General features: G+C 37.7%; 1 protein-coding gene across 6 annotated transcripts in view; it reads left to right on the top strand.

Moving 5' to 3' along the window:
• SGIP1 (SH3GL interacting endocytic adaptor 1) overlaps positions 1-21,693 on the top strand; it is a 221,821-nt gene extending 200,128 nt beyond the window's left edge. For all 6 annotated transcript variants that reach the window (XM_034653641.1, XM_034653636.1, XM_034653638.1 and 3 more), the window contains 6 exons: positions 2,743-2,898; positions 7,804-7,936; positions 10,370-10,572; positions 11,706-11,770; positions 12,329-12,493; positions 13,816-21,693. In XM_034653641.1, the coding sequence (XP_034509532.1) occupies positions 2,743-2,898; positions 7,804-7,936; positions 10,370-10,572; positions 11,706-11,770; positions 12,329-12,493; positions 13,816-13,838 (745 nt within the window). In that variant the 3' untranslated portion in view covers positions 13,839-21,693. The remainder of the gene's footprint in view (positions 1-2,742; positions 2,899-7,803; positions 7,937-10,369; positions 10,573-11,705; positions 11,771-12,328; positions 12,494-13,815) is intronic.
• The last annotated feature ends 50 nt before the right edge of the window (positions 21,694-21,743 follow it).

Consider the following 21,743-nt stretch of genomic DNA (forward strand, 5'->3'; position numbering starts at 1 on the left):
TATAGAAAATTTCGGATCTGGGAATAGATACTGGATGATTTACTAAATCAGTAACGTTCTGCCTGTGATCGCTGAGACGCAGTCCAGAAATGTAAGATAAATGAAGAAGCTGAGTGCTTCTTAGAGTGGTTGATATTGACGACTTCTTTCAGCAGCCGCCCAACGCTATCAGCGCTTTGAAGAAAGGGGCTGTTATGCTCATTTTTAAAGGGCCTCCCCCACTCAAAACAAACAAACAAAAATTACACAATTAGGAGTCAATAAACATTTACTGACTTAATAAATGCCACTCCCTCCCCCACTGACTAGTTTTCAAAAAAGAAACTTCGTCCCCCACCAAGACACCACTTAGATCTCCTTTTGAGCAACCTGGAAAAGCAACTGAGCGGATTCTTCACCCGTTAAAAACGCTGGAGCCGCCGCTGCCCACAGCAACATACTGAGAATAGACGCTGAAGTTGGGTTTAACAAGCGCTCTAATTACTGTCGTCTTCTACAGTTGGGAAATCATACTCTGCATGTCCACATGCTGAAAAACAGCGAGAGTAGACTCAACTTAAGGGGGAGTCCGGCTCAGCACCAGTGAATAAAGCAAGGCTTCTGCATCTGAAAGACAGAGAAGGAAGACAGCAGAGTTGGCTCCCCAGCTGGGAGATCAGCAGTGTTCTCCGGAAGAGAGGGAAGCGCGAACTTCCGGAAACCAGAATTTCGCCCAGAGCAGGGCAGAGTTACCGATGATAATATCTGAGTGAGGGGTGTGCAGACGAGGGAAAGGGGGACATAGCAACTTCGGGAAGCTCACCTGCCCCCCACCTCTTCCTCAAACCCAGCCTGGCACACACAAAGCTGTAGCAATTCTTCACATAAGCCGTTTTAAATGTGTTCCAAGGGCCATCTCCCCGAGCCCCATGTGTCTTATTAATCACAGTTAAAACAGCCAGACGAGGTGACAGTGCGGCAAATAGAGTTCCCTGTACTCAGATGTGAGCAGAGTTTCCATTTATGAACCCCAATTTCCCTAGAACGTACACTCCTGAACTTAAAGTTGTAGGAGTTTTGCTTCTGGCTGTTGTACACACAACAGGAGGCTGGAGTTGGAGAACCCGCTCGCACTGCAGGCTCTGGGCACTGGGGCAGCCCAGACACCTGTGCTCCAGGAGGCTGTGCCATGGGGCACTATCCAAGCCACGCGGGCTGCTGTCCACACTCTGGGGATGCCGCCTGCACCACGGAAGTCACAAGAGCCTGCAAGAGCCTGACGCTAGATACACCCAAAGAACGGCAGGAGCCTGCCTGGCAAGCACCCTGGAAGCCGGAAGGAACAAGCTCTTCTCCTGCAATGTCTTTTCAGCGCCCTCTACTGACAAAATCTAACACAGTGCCTGTTGGCAAAGAAAAAGTATCTGTAAAGGGCCCAATAGTAATTTGCGTAGTGCAGGCAATAAAGGGTGAATTGGAACTACATTGCTTTTATGTAGAAACTGACAGAGTGATTATAAATTTGATATGTAAGTTCAAAGGACCTACAATAGCCAAAACAATTTTGAAAAAGAACAAAGTTGGTGGATTAATACTACTTGATTTCTATGTGATCCAGAGATTCCACTCCTATATAATTTACCAAAAGAAGTGAGAGCAGATGTCCATACAAAGACTTGTAGAAACATATTTATCACAGCTTTATTTGTAATACTCAAAAACTGGAAAAAATCCAAATTTTCTTCAACCAATGAATGGATCAAAAAGAAAAAAAGATGGTGGTATGACCACATGCTACACAACAATAAAGTCATGAACTCTTGGTGCTCGCCCTACACGGATGAGCTCAGAATAATTACGGAGTGGAAGAAGCCAGATCAAAAGAGTCACATACTTTATGATTCTGTTTACATGAAATTCTAGAACGTACAAATTAATGTGTAGTGTCAGAAAGCATATCAGCAATCGCTTAGGGGTAGGGAGTGGAAGGGTGGAGAACAGCAGCAGAGAGGGATCACAGAAACGCATGCGGCAACTTTTAGGGATGCTGAGTATGTTCAGTAACTTGATTGCATGATGACTTCACAGGTGTGTAAGATATCGAAAATTATGGAATTTTACACTATAATTTTACACACAATTATGCCTCAATAAAGCCCTTTTCTTTAAAAAAAAAAAGGATTATTCTTCCTTCCAAATTATCATCCTATCCTGCTAACTTACATGACTGATTTTTACAGTTTCAACCAAACAGACAAGGAATAAAGATACAGCTAAATGGAAGCAAGAAGTTTACCTCTCAAGTACAGAAAGGAACATGCTCAAGGCATCGATCATGTTACTGAGCACCAAAATAAGTCTCAGTGAGTAGTGTGAGGACACTGTGTGATTGATTTAATATCTTCAAATATGCTGCCAAAGATTCAGAAATCAGAGACAGAGAACCATCAGAATAGATGATTCGATTTGTGAGGTGAACATATACTTATCTACAGAAACACAGAAGCCGTATTTTTCTTCTGACAGTTCAAAAACACATTCAACAAATGGGCACTTTTTTGGTTAACTGTTAACACAAGCCTTGCATCCTTGGGTCTTAGAAATGATTTAGTAGTTGACAGTGGAATTGTAAGAGCTTAACTTTGGTCTCTTCTGTTGTGTAATATTGTTACATAAATCATTTCTTTTTCACAACTGTTTTGATTCACAGTGTATTGACCTGAGTTTCCTCTCTCTTTCCTCTCGTGTGTTTTGATATGCCAGATGTATTGTGAAGATTACTGGAGAAATGGTGCTGTCCTTTCCTGCCGGCATCACCAGACACTTTGCCAACAACCCATCGCCAGCTGCTCTGACTTTTCGGGTGATAAATTTCAGCAGGTTAGAACACGTCCTGCCAAATCCCCAACTTCTCTGCTGGTAAATATATTTTGCACAAATTTTTTAGAGATGTGTGTAGCTTAGCGCTGGGTACTTACATGAGGGAGGTACCTTAGCAGGAATGTTGCACGGTAGAGAAATTACCTCTACTCAGATATGTTTGAAGCTTCCACCCAGAACGTGGTTGCCACCTGTCAAAGTCTTTAGCAGGTGCTCGTGTGCGTGTGCTTATATGTATTCTCCTGGCCAACTATCTCAAGTGGTTAAAGAGACGTTTAGAGTAATAAAATCTGTATTAGTGACCATTTGTTCGTGGTCTGTTTTACTGACCATCAGTAAACAATGGATAAGGACGGTGGGAAATCAGCCCAATAAAAGGAATAAAATCCATTTGTTGTATTAGCATCTTTTAAAATCAAAAGATATTTGAACTCTGAGCTATTCTTCACATGAGCTTGAAAGTCTTTTTTGTGAAATATATAATTTCCTGGTAATGGTAAATATTTTTATGGAACTTTACATGTATTCAAAGAAGCTTATGTGAATTTGTTTGTATAAATATACTTTTTCACATTTTCTAACTATTAAATCTGAACATGATGTCTTTATCATACTTACATACGTGCAGATTCACCCAAACATACACATGTATGAAGCGATTAAAAACAATCAGCTATACAAGTTAATTATTGCCAATGGACGAGATAGAAGCTGTCATTCTTGACAGCTTCCTCTCCATCATTAAGTCCCGATATTTTACTTAAAAGTCTTTCTCTAAAGTGGCCATGTGTTTCTCTTTACTGTGACCTCCCCTGTCCAAGTGACCACTGTCATTTTCCCAGACCACTGAAATTGCTTTCGTCCTTCCTTTCCTGAGCCCCACCTTGCCCCATGCCTACATATTTACACAACAGCTGAATGACTTTTCCTGAGGTGAATCAGGTCATCGCCATGCATAATCCCCAGGTGGCTTCACATTGCGTCTGTACCAGAATGCAAACTTGTTACCATTGCCTTTGAAGCCCTGAGTCACCTACCCTCGCCTGCTTCTCTGTTATCAGCTCCCTCCATCCTGCCTCAGAATCCTTGTAGCTCCAGCCAGACCTGCCAGTCTTAGAACAGGCGGAGTCCTTTCCCATGTCAGGAATTTGTGTGCTTGCTTCCCCTGCCTCCAGTACTATTCCTGCGCCTCTACACCTGACCGTGACTCACCCTTCAGACCTCAGCTCTGCTTGGCCTCCCCTGACCATTCCACTCCCCTCTTCACCCCCAACTCCCATCCCCAAACTAAAGATGTCCTCTTGTTGTTCTCTCTCAAGATACCTTATTCTTCCCCTTTTGTCCCTTACTAGAATTAAGACTTATATATACATTCATCTGTCTCCCCCACTAGTCTATAAAATATGAGGGAATGGACACATCTCTTAGTTGACCATCACATCCTCGATATCTTCCACTGTGCCTGGCATCCAGTAAAGTCTTAACTAACATTTGTTGAGTGAATGAACAACTCAATGATTTAAAGAATTTAGTCAAGCTGGGTATTTATGTAGAAATAACTAAAGGCGGTGGGGGGCGGCGGCCTGGGTGGCTCAGTGGTTAAGCCACTGACTCTTGATTTCTAATCAGGTCATGATGTCAGGGTTGTGAGATGGGCCAGGCTCCCTGTGTGGAGCTTAAGATTCTTTCTCTCCCTCTGCCTCCCCCCCCAAGCCGCACCCCGCCCCCGAGTGTGCACGTGCATGCACGCATGCACTCTCTCTCTCTCTCTTTCTCTCTCTCGCTCTCAAAAAAAAAAGAAAAGAAAAGAAAAGAAAAAAGAAAAGAAAAGAGAAGAAAAAAGAAATGACTAAAGGTTATTGGCATTTAGAACTGAAGGACCAACATAGTCACTTTCTTCACTGAGTGAGACTTTTTCATTCCAGTGGTGACAAAACCGTCACAGGTCTTTCAGGTGATTACCAAGATCACCTTCCCCTCTTTGGTCATTGCCATCGTTTAACTAGAAAACTTGATTCCAGGTTTAAAAGTATGGAAAGAAATGGTGACCCATTAAGTGGAAAATAAACGTAAAACGATCAAGATTAGAAATCAGCAGCTTCTTATTTCACTTTTCCCTCCCTGCTTTTGATGTGCACATTGAGCCAGTTAATTTTTTTCAATTTATTTAAATTCCAGTGAGTTAACATGGAGTGTAATATTAACTTCGGGTGTAGAATTCAGTGATTCATCACTTAACATACAACACCCAGTTGAGCCAGTTAATTTTATTTTTCAAGGTTCCTCCATCTGAAATTAGGGATTCTGTGCCAGCATCTCACTGGTTTTTTTGTTAGTAAGACTACTGTCACAGTTGCTGTTGCATTTTTAGGTAGCTATGTGGCCAAGATTTTAGGCATATTTGCAAGAGTTTTATATTTATCTTAACGTATTAGTCCTATGTATTGAATTAAGTCACACTCTGAGTATGTTTTTGTCTGACAAAATATTATTTAGACTCTTACATTATTGTAAGACAAAAAAACAAAAACTCCTCATTAATTTGGACCTTATAAACCCTAAATATTTGATTATTGTGTCAGGGCTGTGACGGGTAACCACAGTCATGGAGCCTATGTGAGTTTGTTAAGCAGGACGGTTCCACCATCCCTGCTACTATCCCTAGTTTTTAAAAGGCAACATTATCAAGTATTAGTCTCCATTGCAGCACAGCTTTTTAACCTCTATTGCCTTTGACCCAGCCAATTCTCTCATTTATGCGTTCTGAAAGACTTCACTTAGGTTAACAGCTTGGCTCCTAAAGACATTTGGGTTTGCAATCTCTTGTGAGGGATCAAATTGAAGTTTACTTCTTACTTCTCCCTAACAAAAGGGGTTTGCTTGGTAAAGAACGCAGGAACAATTGCTAAACCAATCATGAGACTAAGGAATTTTCAAGACTTCTTGAGCATTCAAGAATTGTATCTCCATCTGATTGGGATCTCTGTTTGATACTGGCAAAGCTTTCTTGAATATTTATTAAAGCAAGTTCTCTGAGGAATTATTGTAGGTATATGACTAAGCTTAATTTGTGATTAAGCTTAGAAAATACATTTCCTTAAAAAATAGTGTCATTGACATTTTCCCAGCTATTCAGATCTACTTAGTACAAATTAATGATGTGTTGCTGGATATTAATTCTACACCTCTTTTTGGTACAGTGGGAAATATGACCTGTAGTCTACTGACCTGGGCTGGAATCCTGACTCTGTTACTTATTTGCTGTTCACCTTAAGCAAATTACTTAATTTCACTGACTTTCTATTACTCTTATCTTCTGCCTCTGGGTAACTTGGATGCATTTAGGTAATAAAAGTTTAGATAGCCCTCATCAGCATCTTTAGCTCAGCTTGACCAGGAGCAAAATCTCAGGAGCCAGGAGTCTTTTCCATCTACTTCCTACACGCCCAGAGTTAGAGAGCTTTGCTTTGGCCTCAACAACCTATACCAGCGCACAGCAGAACCACATGGGTCACACTGAGACTGGGGCCACAAAACCAGTCCCTCCTAACAGATCAGTAGCAGTTTTAAAGAAAGCCCTGATGTTTTTTGACTCACTTTCTTAATTTGTTTGACTTTGGAGGTTGAATCATAGCAACTTTCTTTTGACCTGTCTTCATCATTTTATTTATTTATTTGGGGGGGTTGGATAGGGGAAGAGGGGGAGAGAGAATCCTTTAAAAAAAAAGATTTATTTATATTAAAGAGAGAGCATGAGCAGGGGAGGGGCAGAGGGAGAGGGAGAGAATCTCAAGCACACTCCTCACTGAGCCTGGAGCAGACAGGGCTGGAACTCATGACCCTGGGATCATGACCCGAGCCAAAATCAAGAGTTGGAGGCTTAACCAACTGAGCTACCCAGGTGCCCTGAGAGAGAGAATCGTAAGCATACTCCACACTCAGCATGGAGCTCAGTGTGGGACTCAGTCTCACAACCCTGAGATCATGACCTGAGCCAAAATCAGAAGTCGGTAGCTTAACCGACTGAGCCACTCAGGCACCCCTGCCATCATCACGTTATTATTATCACCCTTCTGTCTTCTTAACCTCTAATTTTCATTCAGTAAGTAAGTCATATGTCAGGTTACTGAATTCATTGGGCCCTCAGTTTCCTCGTTATGTGGAAAGTGAGCAGAAGCTTCTCACACTCTTGCCTGATTCCTTTTGTCCTTGAGACAAGCACTTTCAAGATACGTTGGGTGAATGACGTGTGGACAAACATCTGAGCAAAACTAACAAATCCGTAGGAATACCAAACTCCTGAATTCATCAAGACTGCACTTCTCAATTATAACTACTATGATTATTATCATCCACATTCCAGGATCATCTTGTAAGCGCAGTGACTGTTTTATGATTTAGATGCTCTTCGATGAAATACCTTGGTAGTTTTAGTATGCCCCTGTTTCCCTCAGTTGGAGATAAAGACTGTGTTTACATTTGGCCAAATATTTAACTCAGTAATTTCTGAGAAACTACTGTTCAAGTGAATTTAAAAAAAAAAGAAAGAAAGAAAGAAAAAAAATCAATGTCCTCAGCTCCTTGATTGCATTAACTGACTAATTCAGAGGAAACTGGTGATGTAGAAAGGGCTATTAAGTTTGGGTTAATAAATAATTCACTCTTTAAAGCAACCAGTTATTATCAGGATTGGTTGATATTACTAGGTACTCACTGAGATTCATAGCAATGCAATCATGCCTCCCTATGGGTATTAATCTATTAACATAATGCCATTCAGAACTGCAATTGTACTAAAACTAAGCTACTTCTAATAATATGATCTCTACAGACTGTCAAAGGTGGATATAGAAATCAGGTGACAATTTGCTAAGATGCTTCTTTGTCTGGGTGGATATTTTTCACAAGATGCTACTCAATAACTTTTTCTTCCCAACTGAATAGCGATAATACTCAAAATGATGCCAATACCAAGGAATTCTGGGTAAATATGCCAAATTTGATGACTCACCTAAAGAAAGTGTCGGAACAAAAACCCCAGGCTACATATTATAATGTGGACATGCTCAAATATCAGGTAAGCCTATTCATATAGTCGAGGTGTCTCTTTCACATTATAAATGTATATTCTGACATTAAATAAAACCAAATAAAATAACATTTCTTTTAATATAACTTAAAAGCTATAATTTTTAAGAAAAGAAACCTAAAAACCTACTTGGACACAACAAAACTGAAGTTGCAGAAACTTTCAATAGTTGAGATTATAAATATTGGTAAAGTATTCACTGTGGTGGTAATATACCCTACAGTATATTTGGACATTATCAATAATACTGGACAAACATGATACCACAGTAATTCATCACCCATAAAATTAAAATATAATAAAAAGTACATTTTTATTTAGCCTTTTTCCCCCAAAAACATTTAAACACATTTAGTGACTGCTTTAAGCTTCTGAGGGAAATGGAAAGGAGCAAGAAAAGCAAACTCCAATAAAATGTTTCCCTGAATGAGAAATTAAATTTAGAGGCACATGCATGGTTCTTTATGCTCAAAGGGGTAAAAGTAAAACAGTACTTGTTTTCTTTCATAAACGTTCATTACAATCACCACATCTACATTGTCACTTCAGATTGAAAACATTTTTTAAACTCTTAAATGCTCTGGGATTTTTTTTTTTTTTTTAGTCTCCATATTTGTCATTAAGTAAATCTAGGAAGTAGACAGAATTCACCTATTGCAACATGAGGCTGGTGTAAAGTATTAAATGGTAGGCAAGAAACTGAATTCTGGAATTAAGTAAACTTCCTACTGGCCACTGACTTTAGGCACTTAATCTCCCCGAACCTCTGTTTCCTCATCTGCAAATAAGGATAATAACGATTCCTTCCTAGATATTTTATAGGTTGCTGTGAGGAGCTAATAGCCTAATATATTTCAGAGTATTTATAAAATGTGAGTAGCCCCAGGCCTGCCGTTTTGTTTTGAAGTGAGCTCGGAGGAACCCCTTTGGCTGTTATTTAGTTGTGGTGGCGGTGTGGTGCAATGATGCAAGGAGTGGGGTGGGAGGCACAACAAGCATTTTGTGGGATTGCCCTCCAATCTCAGCATGGTTCGTTTCTGGCCACCAGGAGCATCCTCCAGGGCCTGGGACATTCACAAACACACCCGCACAGATCCCAAAAGCCCCGTCACTGGGTAGAGGAGCCTCTGTGAAGTCAAGAACCACCACTGAGAGCGCAGAATCGGGCAGGGAGGGGTCAGTCTGCTCTGCTTTTGAGTCACCTTAAATAACGTATTTCCAAGCAAAGCTCATTTGCAGAGGATTGTGCTGCAAAAAAATATTGAAAGTTTTAAAACGTATAATGTTTATCTCCCTAAAATTGTCATCCAAAGCCATGTCTATCACTTTGTCAAAGAACTCATATCTGGGCTTGTTTCTGCAGCAACCGCTGCTGCCTTATGAGCTCGGCCTGCCCTCAGGCCCCTTCCCTGTGGTGTCCATATTGCAGGCATTGCTAGTCCTAGAGGCAGCTGTTTATAGTCTTCAAAATCAGCAAACTCATACTCCGTAATAAAACCACAAGGGTGTAGACATCACCCATGCGGCCCCTGCCGTGTACGTGTGCTGGTAACAGAAGAGTGTCCTGGAGCTATTCATCATCACTGTGAACAGTCGAGAAATAATAACATGATGGAGTTTACACCGTGGATCCAGAAATAAGCTGGTATTATTGTCTTTACGTAAGACAATACTGTTGGTTCTGCAAACATGGCTTTTCCTTGGTCAAACGCACAGTGGATTGCAACTAGAATTGACGGGAGACAGTAGAATGTACCCCTTCCAGTTAGAGGATATGGGTTCAAGTGCTCACTTTGGCAAATCCCAAAGGAGTAGTGATAACCCGCTTCATCTAACTCACTGGTGCGTTGTGAAGCGATAGTATGATAAGAGTATTAATAGGTAATATGTATGCAAACGTTAATGCTTTACTAAGTGCTAGATACTATGCTGACTTTCACATAAAATAGCTTCGATCTTCCAGACAAGCCTACGGGTAGATATTATTGTTACAATTCCCATTAGGCAGCTGAAGAAGTTACTGAGACTCAGAGAGGTTTGGTGACTGGCCCAAGATCACTGAGCTTGTAAGTGACCGTCAGAACTCACCTCCAAGACTGTCTTTCTCCTTGGCCTCGGCTCCTAACCCGTGTACTACCACGTCCCTACCTGACACAAGTGATTTGTAAACTCGAAAGTGCCATAGAGAGTTTAGCAACTGATTTTGTTTTTAATCTGTAACAACTTCCCTGCAGCACGCACCTCTCTCTCCCAGGGCCCCCTTCACGGTGCTGCTTACTGAGGGGCCGTCTGTGAGCAGCACCAACCACGGGATGACATTTGACGGCTAAGAATGTTCCTATGGGAGATAATCATAACTTCTGGCTTTGTTTCAGATTAACGGTCGAGCCTTAAATATTCTCTTTCCTGTCGTTTGGCAAGGTGTCTGCCCAGGGCATCCAGTCCACACCTCTGAACCTGGCAGTGAACTGGCGGTGTGAGCCGGCCAGCACTGACCTGCGCATAGATTACAAATACAACATGGACGCCATGACGACTGCCGTAGCCCTCAACAACGTGCAGTTCCTGGTCCCCATCGATGGAGGAGTAACCAAGCTGCAGGCTGTGCTCCCACCCGCAGTCTGGTAAGGAGCCACCAGTCCCCTTCCTCCTTCCCCCACAGCTCTTTCTGGGCAAAGGGCTCACAGACTTCTTAGCGTTTGTGTTTCCTACAGGAGAACATCACAGCAGGCCTGTGTGTCAGGGTTCAGGGCAGGAAACAGAAACCATTCTGTTATTTTAAGCAGAGAAGGATTTAACACAGGGATTTAGATGCTCACAGAACAGTGGAAGTGCAAGGGGGATACGTTTTAGGCTGGATCTCCAAGAACGTTTCCCAGAACACCGCAGAACTGCTCCTTCTGTCACAACCAAGACGTAGAGAAATCAGAAAGCTGCCCGTGGAGCCATTGAATTCAAGAACTCACCACTGCCACATTGATCCAAGGATAAGAAAGTTCCTATGGGCACTGCCTTAACTGCTTCTCAACACTCACAACAGGAGGCTGGACTGTGTGCAGCACATTGGAAGATGATCCCCACGTCTCAGGCTGCTGGCCAGCAGGAAAGAAAGAACCAAGAACATGGCAGACGAATGGCCTCTGCCTCCCTTCTATCCTCCAATCTCAAGCAGTGCATGTAATCGGTGGACCCTAATCTGCCACTAGGACCTTAACTGCAGGGATGTCTGAGAAATGTAGGGTTTTGTTTTGTAGTCTCTGGACTATAAAAAGGCACCACTAGAGAAGGTACGAGAACAGCCACTGAAGAGACACTGAGGACTGATGGTAGCTGTTATAAAGAACTTGTTCTCTTGTGAAAAGTATTCTAGTTTTCCCATGTGATTGTCAGAAGCAAAAACTAGAACATTAAAAAAAAGTCAGCCATATTACCACTCCAATTTAAGTTACCTGAATTAATTGATTAAGACTTATCTTCTATGATAAGTAGATGTGTCAAAAAATGTAACTGCATTGTCCTCTATATGTTTTCCTACCTGACAGTGTTGTGGCTAGTTACAATAAGAAACAGAAAAAAGAGAGATTTTATGTGTGGATGGATGGATGGGTGGATGGATGAATAGATGGATAATGCTTAAATTGTAGTTAACATTGTCAAGATCCATTTTTTTTAAACTAACACTATCTAGAAAATATAAGGCATCCATTAAACAAAAACCTTTGCATATGCAAAAGCCTTTTACCTACTTTATTTTTAGGAATGCTGAACAACAAAGAATATTGTGGAAGATTCCTGATATTTCTCAGAAGTCAGAAAATGGAGGTAATGTAATCACAAGCTTACTTTATTTAGTATATAAAGCTGAAATAACTTTCAGGTATTAGAAAACTATCAAAATACACAGCGTTAGAAGCAAGCAAAGTATTTCACTTTACTTTGGTATATACTTCTTTCAACCAATAAAAGCAAATAATTCCTCAGTGAACCCTCTACTTCCCCTTTTCTGCCCAACCCCACATCAAACAGACCATACTTCAAACAGAGAAGAGCTTTTAATGAGACAGATTTTCATTTCGTGTCAGACCGCCACTCCCTGGTAGTTGAGGTATGTCTCACTTTCCTCTGATTGGGAAAATACGTTGCCTTCCAAGTAATATGCTCCCAAATTTGGAAGTACCACTTGGTTGAATTACACTTTCAATCAGTGTGCGAAAAGAGGATATTTCATGATAAATTTCATTCATCGCCATTTTGTCACTGAAACATATACTATTTTCTAGTAAATTAGATTTTCTATGTTAACTTTTGAATACAATTTCCCAAAACTACTATCCAGCATGTGGTGATGACTGTTTTCTTGTAATGATACTCTTTTTATAGGGGTGGGTTCTTTATTGGCAAGATTTCAGTTATCTGAAGGCCCAAGCAAACCCTCCCCATTGGTTGTGCAGTTCACAAGTGAAGGAAGCACCCTTTCTGGTTGTGACATTGAACTTGTTGGAGCAGGGTATCGATTTTCACTCATCAAGAAAAGGTTTGCTGCAGGTAAGTGGGCATCCACTGAGTTTTCATTTTTAAAAATAGTGTTGTCTTAGCTACTCTCTCAAGTAGGAACAGTGTCTGATTTGCTCATCTTTTTTCTTTTCCTCTTCCCCACTCCCAGTCCCCATTTCCCATCCTAGTTAGAAAGCAAACCAATTGTAGAATGAAGTAAAAATGGCATAATCAACTGGAAATCAGAATTAAGAAGGCCCTGGCTACTTATCCGGCTCTGTTTCTTATGTGGGAATGACCAGTATTTCCAATTATATACATTATATACACTGAGGTCAATGGAGTAAATCCTACTGTTTTTATATTGACAAACAAAATACATGCTATGTGCCTCTGAATTTACCTCTTATCTGAAGACTTTTCTTCTCCAACAAGACTTCATAGATTTTAGATTTGTCAGGCATAGCTGAAATCTGAGAAGATCCATCCTTCACTTTAATATGAGCAACCTTAAAGAAGCTAGGCCAGGTATCAGAAATGGTTGCCCAGGAGCTGAATATGGCCATGAAACAGGTTTTTGGCACACATGATAGTTTTGGCACACATGCCAGGTGGCACTCCTTGTTGGCAAAGGAGTCCCCGATACTAGGGTGTTGATACTTACCAGTGACTTGTCAGGATAACTCCTGGGGTTTTTTTTTGTGNTGTTGGCAAAGGAGTCCCCGATACTAGGGTGTTGATACTTACCAGTGACTTGTCAGGATAACTCCTGGGGGTTTTTTTGTGTTTTTTTTTTTAAAGAGTTTTTATTTATTTGACAGAGAGAGAGACAGCCAGCGAGAGAGGGAACACAAGCAGGGGGAGTGGGAGAGGAAGAAGCAGGCTTCCAGCAGAGGAGCCCGATGTGGGGCTCGATCCCGGAATGCCGGAATCACGCCCTGAGCCAAAGGCAGACGCTTAATGACTGAGCCACCCAGGCGCCCCAGGGATAACTCCTGGTTTTTATGCCTGCTGTACTCATGTAATTATTAATTATAACCCTTCCACTCTCAAAAATGATCCGGGTTATATGATTACTCTTCTCATAACAAGTTGGATTTCCACATCCAGAAACAAATCTCCCGACCTACCCTAAAACCCAAACCTCCACAAAGTGTTCATACATGGAAATCTGAAAAGGCCGCTAGCTGGTCTGGGAAATTGAAAACTTAAGAAATTGTATGTATTTTATACTAGTATTGCACCCCTCAAGATGCAATATTCAGCTTCTAGGGGTACGGCAGGAAGAATAAAAATGTTGCCCATGTTGCCCATATCATAATCACCTTATGGAACTAGCAGCTAACCTCTTGATATGTTGTTTTGTTTTGCAGGAAAATACTTGGCAGATAACTAATAAAATCTTATGCAAGGATTTGGAAGATTCATATAATGGAGAACTATTGTATGAGAAACAGGTTTTAATTTCGGTTTGAGGGAAACAAACCAAAATCTGCACTTGGGATATATCTGCTGGAAACGTCGAAGACTTTCAGCAATGATTTCCCTCACACAATACCATGATGACCAGTCTTACAGTATTTACTTCTAGGTGTAATATTGTTAATGGTTTTAAAATGTAATTATTGTATTTGTAAATTGTACTCATTCCAGTAAGGCAGTTAGACACTTGAGTTTTAGCATTTTACCATTCCTGAAATGGATGTAATTTAAACTGTGGTATGTAAATTTAATAGTAGTACTGTTGAATGGCACAATGCTTACAGAGGTAGATTGCATTTTGTCAATATATAAAATTTAAATATAATATGGATAGCTGTCATAAAGGGGGTGCCACATACAAAGGAAATTAAGTGGAACCAGAAAAAAAAAACTTCCTTTTCTTCAATCCTTAGTATGTTTTACTCTAGTGCTAAATAAAAATTCTATCTTCAAATATTTAGTGGGTTAAATTCAGAAACTATTTCAGAAAAAAAAATGCTAAAGTTACAGCATATTCAAGAAGAGCATTAATTACCACTTTTTAAAAAGCTTTTTTTTCAAACTGCAAATTTCATAAAAATGCAAACTGTGTAAACAGGGCCTCTTATTTTTATAACTTGTGTAAAAAGGGAAAGCAATTCATATTTAAAGTTTAAGTATATGAAATTATAATCAAGAGTAAAGAAGATGTTGAAGTCTTAGCCACTTCCCCCGCTCTCTACAGTTTAACAAATGTGGAGATTGCTGAGTAATATCAGACTAAAGCCGAAATTGTGATTTTAAAATTTCAAGACTTTCCACAGTTAAACCGGTGAACAACTGTTGCACAATTACTCTAAACAGAGTCTCTCCCATCTTGTATGGAGAATGGTACCACGTATCTTTCTCTTTACCTGCAGAAATCAAAATAGTAAGACTAAAACTTAGAAAAAAAAATTTAGTCACCCCGTTTAAGTCCAGAAGGAAAATTTTAATCATCATCATTTGTATCATTTGAGAAGGGGAAAAAAAAACTTTATAAATGAAATTCTATCCACATTATTGTGCAATAAATTTTCTTTTGGATAAGATTCATCATATGTAACTATAAATCTTTGCCATTCTCAGGAATCAGAAAGAGAGTTATCAAAAATTTGTGTCATGATTTCATTGTCGCGAGGTATAATTAAAACTGTAATTACTCAGTCTGGCCTCACTTTGTGAGGATTCCAAATGGAGAAGCCCTTCTTCAGGGGTGCATCTCATTGCAAAACCTTCCTCCTCTACTATCTGAAAACATGAAGCTTCCTTTAAGTCATAGACCTTATTTTAAATGAACCAATTCTTATTCTAAGTTATACTATTAAATAACTGGAATTATTAAGCTGTTGTATTCATCATTAGTTGCTAAATTTTGTTTTATATTCACTTATATTTGACAAACAATCATTAGTCCCTTTCAATTTTAGAATCAAATTAAATTTTGTAAGTCTTACTTTTAAAATGAGATTGTGACTGGCAATTGTTTATAGTGAAATTTTTAAATTAGCATTTGTACTTCTCAATCAGTGCTTGCTACCAAGAGAATGTTCAAAATGATCTGTTTTACCTCAGAAGAATTCCTACTGTTCAAACCCTCTCAGTTGGCTCCCCAGACAGTCTGCTGTGGAAGTTTTTTGGACAAGTGATTAATATACTCATTTTAAGTAAAGATATTCAATTTGATTTTGAAACCAAAATAGAAAATGCAAACTTTTTAAATCCCACAAAACATGGGGAAACATCAAATACTGAAACCAATGGAGAGTAAGCAGCAGAAAATTAAGAATTATCCAGCTTACGAATATAAAAATACATTTTTAAGTAATCAATTCATAAGGAAAACATATTGAATATTAACACAAAGCATATTAAAAATGTGTACATATTACTGGTTCTTATGTCCTCTTTATATTTTATTTTATATAGTGCTAGAGTGAATTAGTAATTAAACACAAGGGTTTTTTTCAAAGAATAATTTTGTTGATATTGTAAAAATAATTTAAAACATAGATTACAATAATCTCTAACGTTATTCAAACGTTTCCAAGAACCAAATTTGAAACTATGAAGATCTCTTATGATCCCTTAATTGGTCTTTGTGAAACAGAATGGAGGTCATTGTCTTCATAATTATTAAACTTTCAATAACCAGAACCTCGATAGAGAAGATATCCCTTCTCCTTTCAGAAAAATAGGTCAAATAATAATACAATGAATTCATATCAGGGCTTTAGATTTTGGTATTTTTTTTAATCTTGTAGTTTACAATCTCCTGTCATACCTGTATCCATAGTACTGTACAATGAGAATCCATGTTAGGAAAAAAGATCCTAGACAATGCAAGAACCTCTACTATAAAACAACAACAACAACATCAAGTCAGGTTCATTATCAATTCCTAAAACAGGACAAAATGGGGAAGTACATATTAATGTTTTCAATACCAGGGGTTAAAATAAAAAGAAAGAGTTCTCATTAACCAGAACACCATTTCCTGAGATTTATGATTTTATAAGTTTCTGTTCTAACAAGATAGAAAGTATGAATGATATTGTTTTATTTTGGCAACATGGAAAGTATGTTTTTCTTTTTAAATAAATTCCATATTTTCTTGATATTTTTAAAAATAAATTCTTGTTAAGAATTAGTCTGAATTTTACCATAGTTGGAATTTATAATTCCTAAGAATTAAATTTTTTAATTATTTTTAAAGCTCCGTTCTTCTCTACACCTACAGACAAAATGAAAATTCACTGTATGGTATTTGGGACTCTATTTCACTATAAAGAAAGAATGTCCATATTTCAAATGGTTTTGAGTGAATAGAGATGTTTTATTTTTGTTTTAATGCATTTTTACTCAATCTGCAAAGTGTTTGAGGCAATCATGACACATGTTTTCATTTCTAATTCTTCTTTTCAAAGAAGCCTGGTGACTACATTAACTCCATGGCTATTTCTCAGGTTCTCATCTTTAGAATGAGGGATTGGGATTGACAATGGTTTTCACGTTTTTCTTAACAGCAGGACTTTTTTCTACTAAAATTGCATATGGAATCGTGTTAGGCAAAACAGCTCAAAGCAATGATGGAGTTTCTTCAGCAGTTTAGATCTGGGCCGCCCACACCCAGCCCAGGGCTATTTAAACATTAAACATCGTAATAATACCCCAACGATCTGTAAAATTTCTTCCACCTCTGAAGTTCCATGATTCTACTAGATCAGATAGACCCACTGTGGCGGCTTGATAAGAAAACTTGTACAATCACAGTAATTAACTGATAGATAATAAAATTGTGCATTTACTCGAGTGCTTACCATATACCAGTCACTACAGATATTAGCTCATTGAATCCTTATCACAACCCAAAAGGTGTAAGTACTCTTCATAATTCCTATTTTACAAATGATGATTTTGAGTCTCAGATGAATTGATTTGCCCGAAGAGACACAGCAGTGGGAAGTAACCCAGTTATCTAGACTGCAGAGGGGACCTCTGACCAGTTTTGCTTGTTCATTCTGGGAAATAAACTCTTCTGTTTTATTTTAGTATGCATATATCATTTGAATCCCAAGATTAAAGGTGTCATGAAAAATTAGTATCAAAATAAGGATAATTCCAATAACAAAATTGTTGGAAAAGGGTATGTTTCTCAGAGTATGACTTGTGGACCACTTGTATTAACATTCATTTAAAAGGGCAGTGATTTTGGCTCAGTCACCACTATCCCAGAGCCTAGAAGATAGCAGGCATCAACAAGTTTATGTTGAATGAATAAATCTCTAGGGATGGAGTTTAGGAATATGTATTTTGACAAGCATCCAAAATCTGAAAATCACTGCCCTAATAGATCTCCGAGGTCCTTCTTAGTTAGGACATTATATCAAATTTTAAACATTAAATTGTAAGTTGACTATCATTTTTCTAGTGAGTTTATTTTTTCACTCAGTCCATTTAACTTTCTCCAATCTTAAAAAATAAATAAACAAATAAATAAATAAAGTTCAGGGCTTTTTCTAGAAAAATCCCTGTCTTTTCCTTAGAATTCTTTCATGCTGTCCAGTCTCAAAGTGGCCTGAAATGCGTTTTCTCATTTTCGTATTTCTGTCCTTTTCATCAATGTCTTAAAAGACCAAAGAAGCGGTAAGCAGATTGCAAGCTGTCACTCACTGCAAATAAAAGTCCTAAGAAATGTCTCCCTCCTTGCAAGAGACATTCAGATGGACATGTAGCTTTGAGCTGACCCTATTTATGTTGTAGGCCTTTGAATTGGATGGTTTATTAGAATGGACCAGTGTCATTCTAAAAGAGTTGACCAATCATTTTTATTTTTCCTTTATTTTTTTTCAAAATAATCACAACTGTCAATCAAATTTGAAAGACACAGTAAAATATGTAGATGTCTACTAAGAGGATGAGTTTGTGGAGTTTTGCTTTTTTTTTTTTTTTAAAGCTTTCTTTCTCCTTACAGATTATGCATTCAGCAAAATCCCATTCATTCTAAAGGTATTCATTTTGCTACATGGCTTTCTGACCAGCAATTTTTTTTTAAGGGAAGCAAAATTTATTATGATATTAAAAGGAGGATCTCTACATATGGCTTTCAAACTTAATATAAGTAAAGATGATGTTTCCTTGAAATAAGTCAAATCAGGTTGCTGATATGAATGAACAAATCAATCTATGTTACATTGATTGAAGAAAGTGTTCTGAGGATCCACCACCTTCTACTGTGTGCACTTCTGTTACGAGGCTTTATTGGATTTTCCTGCTTCTTTTGTGTTTGTTTGTTTTTTTTCTATTTGGCAAACATCTAAATGCGATTCCCTTGCTCATGATTTAAACATATCTGCCATTACATTATTTTTTGTGCATGGAATGTACGGAGGGAAAATGAGATAGAAATCCAATATTTAAATCTCCGAATATGAAAAACAAACAACAACAAAAGAAAACCCACTAGCTTTTCTCTGTGTCATTGCCTTGATGTTCTGTCATCTTCTGTAGGCTAGAATTGCAATTTTAATATCTAATTCAAATTGAAATATTCTTCTTGACTGAAAGTCACATTTTAGGGTCTATTGAGTTGACCGTGGTCAGATCTCTTGATTTCCCCTCATGTTTAATATCTGATCTCTATTCTAAATGGTATTCTTGCGAGAGGAAGGCACCTCCTTACTGACATTCGCCATAAGTATAATAATTTATTCTCTAGGTCTAACTTCTAAAGTTATTTTTCCTTTGACTTACAGTATTTTTGATTGTCTGCTTCTATCCCTAGGGTAGTAGGTTGCTTATTCTAAATACACCTTTAACCTTATAAGAAAAGATGTTTCAATGAGAAGCAAATATATTTTTATGTGTCTCTTAATGCCTAAAAGAAAATAAGTAAAGGATACTTCTGCATTCACCTGTATTCCAGTATTTTCCAAATCGTGTCCAGGGCTACTGTTTCTGACAAATGTTCACTCTGGCCCGAGAATATATGGTCCCCACTCCTCGGACATTTGATAATAAAAGTTCGTGTTTTAATGAAGCTTAAGAAAGTTATTAAATCACAAAAACACTTTTTTTTTTCTAAACACACCTAGAAGAAATTTTAGAAAAGTTCTCTTGTAACACCAGCTTACATATCCTTCAAGAACCATAAATAATGCAACCAGGAATGTTTTGAAAGGATGCTTCTGGGTTTTCGTTTAAGAAAAATTCCTGCCATTTCAAATGAATTAGTATCATTTTAAATTTCATTAGTATATCTTAGTGAATTTAACTTTATCACCAAAATATTCAAAATAAAACAACATTTTTTTTAATATTTTAATTTTTTAGGTATTTTTTTTTAAGATCTGTATCAATGGCCAGCACATCAGGCCACCATCTGTTGAAAACAATCCAAATTCTTTACAGAATGAAATTAATGCTAGCGAGCAATCTTCGGTAATATTTTATTAAACGGCTTTAAGAAATTGAATCATGATAGATGAACGCTGACCACATTTTTACATAATCTTGTTAGAAACTATATGAAAAACATTTCTTAAACGAGAGGGATATATTAGTTAGCAAAGATTTTGCAGAACCCTACACTCCATTAAGGAACATTTCATAGTTCTTTTTTGCTGTGCCTTATTTTGCACATCAATTATTTTTACACAACATCAGCAAAGTTCCTTTAAAAAAATTCCTGGACAAACCGATTCAGAATAATGCTGAATCACTTTAGATTTCTCTAAACATAGCTCAAGTTTTAATTCATTCAGAGTTCGCAAATCGGCTTGAGAAATGATGAGCCATTTATCATTTTTAAATAGTGCATTGACTGAGTATATCATGCAAATGTTAATTCCATCTCATTTGTTCAGTGGTGTATTACTTCATTGACATTTCCTCTCCTTTTCTTTTTTTGACAAAACAAATGCTTAGTATTATTCATACATGCATCATTACTTAAAACTATCTTAAATAATACACCAAATGACTACCACTGGGATCACTGTCCTAAGGTCCAAAGCCAGATTTTTTTCTTTTCCTTGTGAGAGATGATAGGATGATAATTCTTATAGCTGTGTTGACTTTGCAGTTCAGTATTGAACTCTTGCTTTGTTAAATGGATATGCATGAAAGAGACTGGCTTCTGTCTGATTTCTCTGTTTCTCTCTCAATCTAAGAGAGTTGGAAAATTGCTCCTGAATATTTTTTTCTTGAAAAAGCCAAGTGTTGGTATATGTATGATGATATGTTAATCTTATCTCTCAGCAAAGCTTCACTACAGGCCAAGCAGTCCTTTAGAGAGCTGACTTTTTTTTTAATGTTTGAATATTATTCAATCTATAAATCTTTCAATCTACAAATACTTTTTTTTTAAATTTTTCGCTTCGTGTAGAAAAAAAAAACTATGAATGAAATGATCAAATTTTAATTTTCATGCCTACTGAGGGGCATTCATTTCTTTTTTCTTACTTTAGCAATCAGAGAAGCTAGGAAAAGAATCTCAGAGAAATTCTGCTGTGTTTCTAGAGGTAATAAAAATTCTGTCAATTGTCTTTCTTAAGAGAAGCGCTGTTGGTGTATACTTTAATTTGAGTTGGTGGTAGTCTTTATTTCGAACTCCCCATGATCTTTATAGCAACAGTTAACTGAATTTCTTCACGACCTTGTACAGACTATATAATTTCACAGAATTCCTTTAGCATAACCTATTTGTAAAAGAAATTGTGGGTTAAAATACTCAAGTATATTTTTTAAATCTAGTTAAAATGTTGATGCGTGGCTCTTTTTCCTACATGTGTAATTCAACAGAGTACTTTTATTCTCATAGCCGTAACTGCTTTGTCTATGATGAAAGCTTACTGCTTCTGTGCTGTTCTCAAGAAAAAAAACCAGCAGAAGCAGCAAGGGTTCACTGCAGCAAAGCTCGCTGTTGAGCAATGGTGACATGAATGTGTAGCATTGATTTATTGAAGATAATCATGAGAAGATTTTCTTGCCTTATGAGTTAGAAAAGGTGTGGATATCATTTTTTTGTAAATAATGATTTTTACAAATTTTTTTCTTCATAATTTTCCCAATCACCCATTTCACAAATTCCTGAATATGCAATTATTTATCATGACACATTACTGCAACTAGGGTTCCCGTTTCAGAACAAATTTTAATTAAACATGAGATCAAGACAAAATATCTAAAGTAAGTTGTTATTTAAATGTGATTTTTTTTTCTGGAAAATAAATGAAAAATGTAAAAATAAACTGAGTTGTGAACCTCTTTTACCACCAGTCTCTTGAAATTTTACCCATAT

Source organism: Ailuropoda melanoleuca, chromosome 2, assembly GCF_002007445.2.
Source record: "Ailuropoda melanoleuca isolate Jingjing chromosome 2, ASM200744v2, whole genome shotgun sequence".
In the NCBI taxonomy this organism is placed as follows: domain Eukaryota; kingdom Metazoa; phylum Chordata; class Mammalia; order Carnivora; family Ursidae; genus Ailuropoda; species Ailuropoda melanoleuca.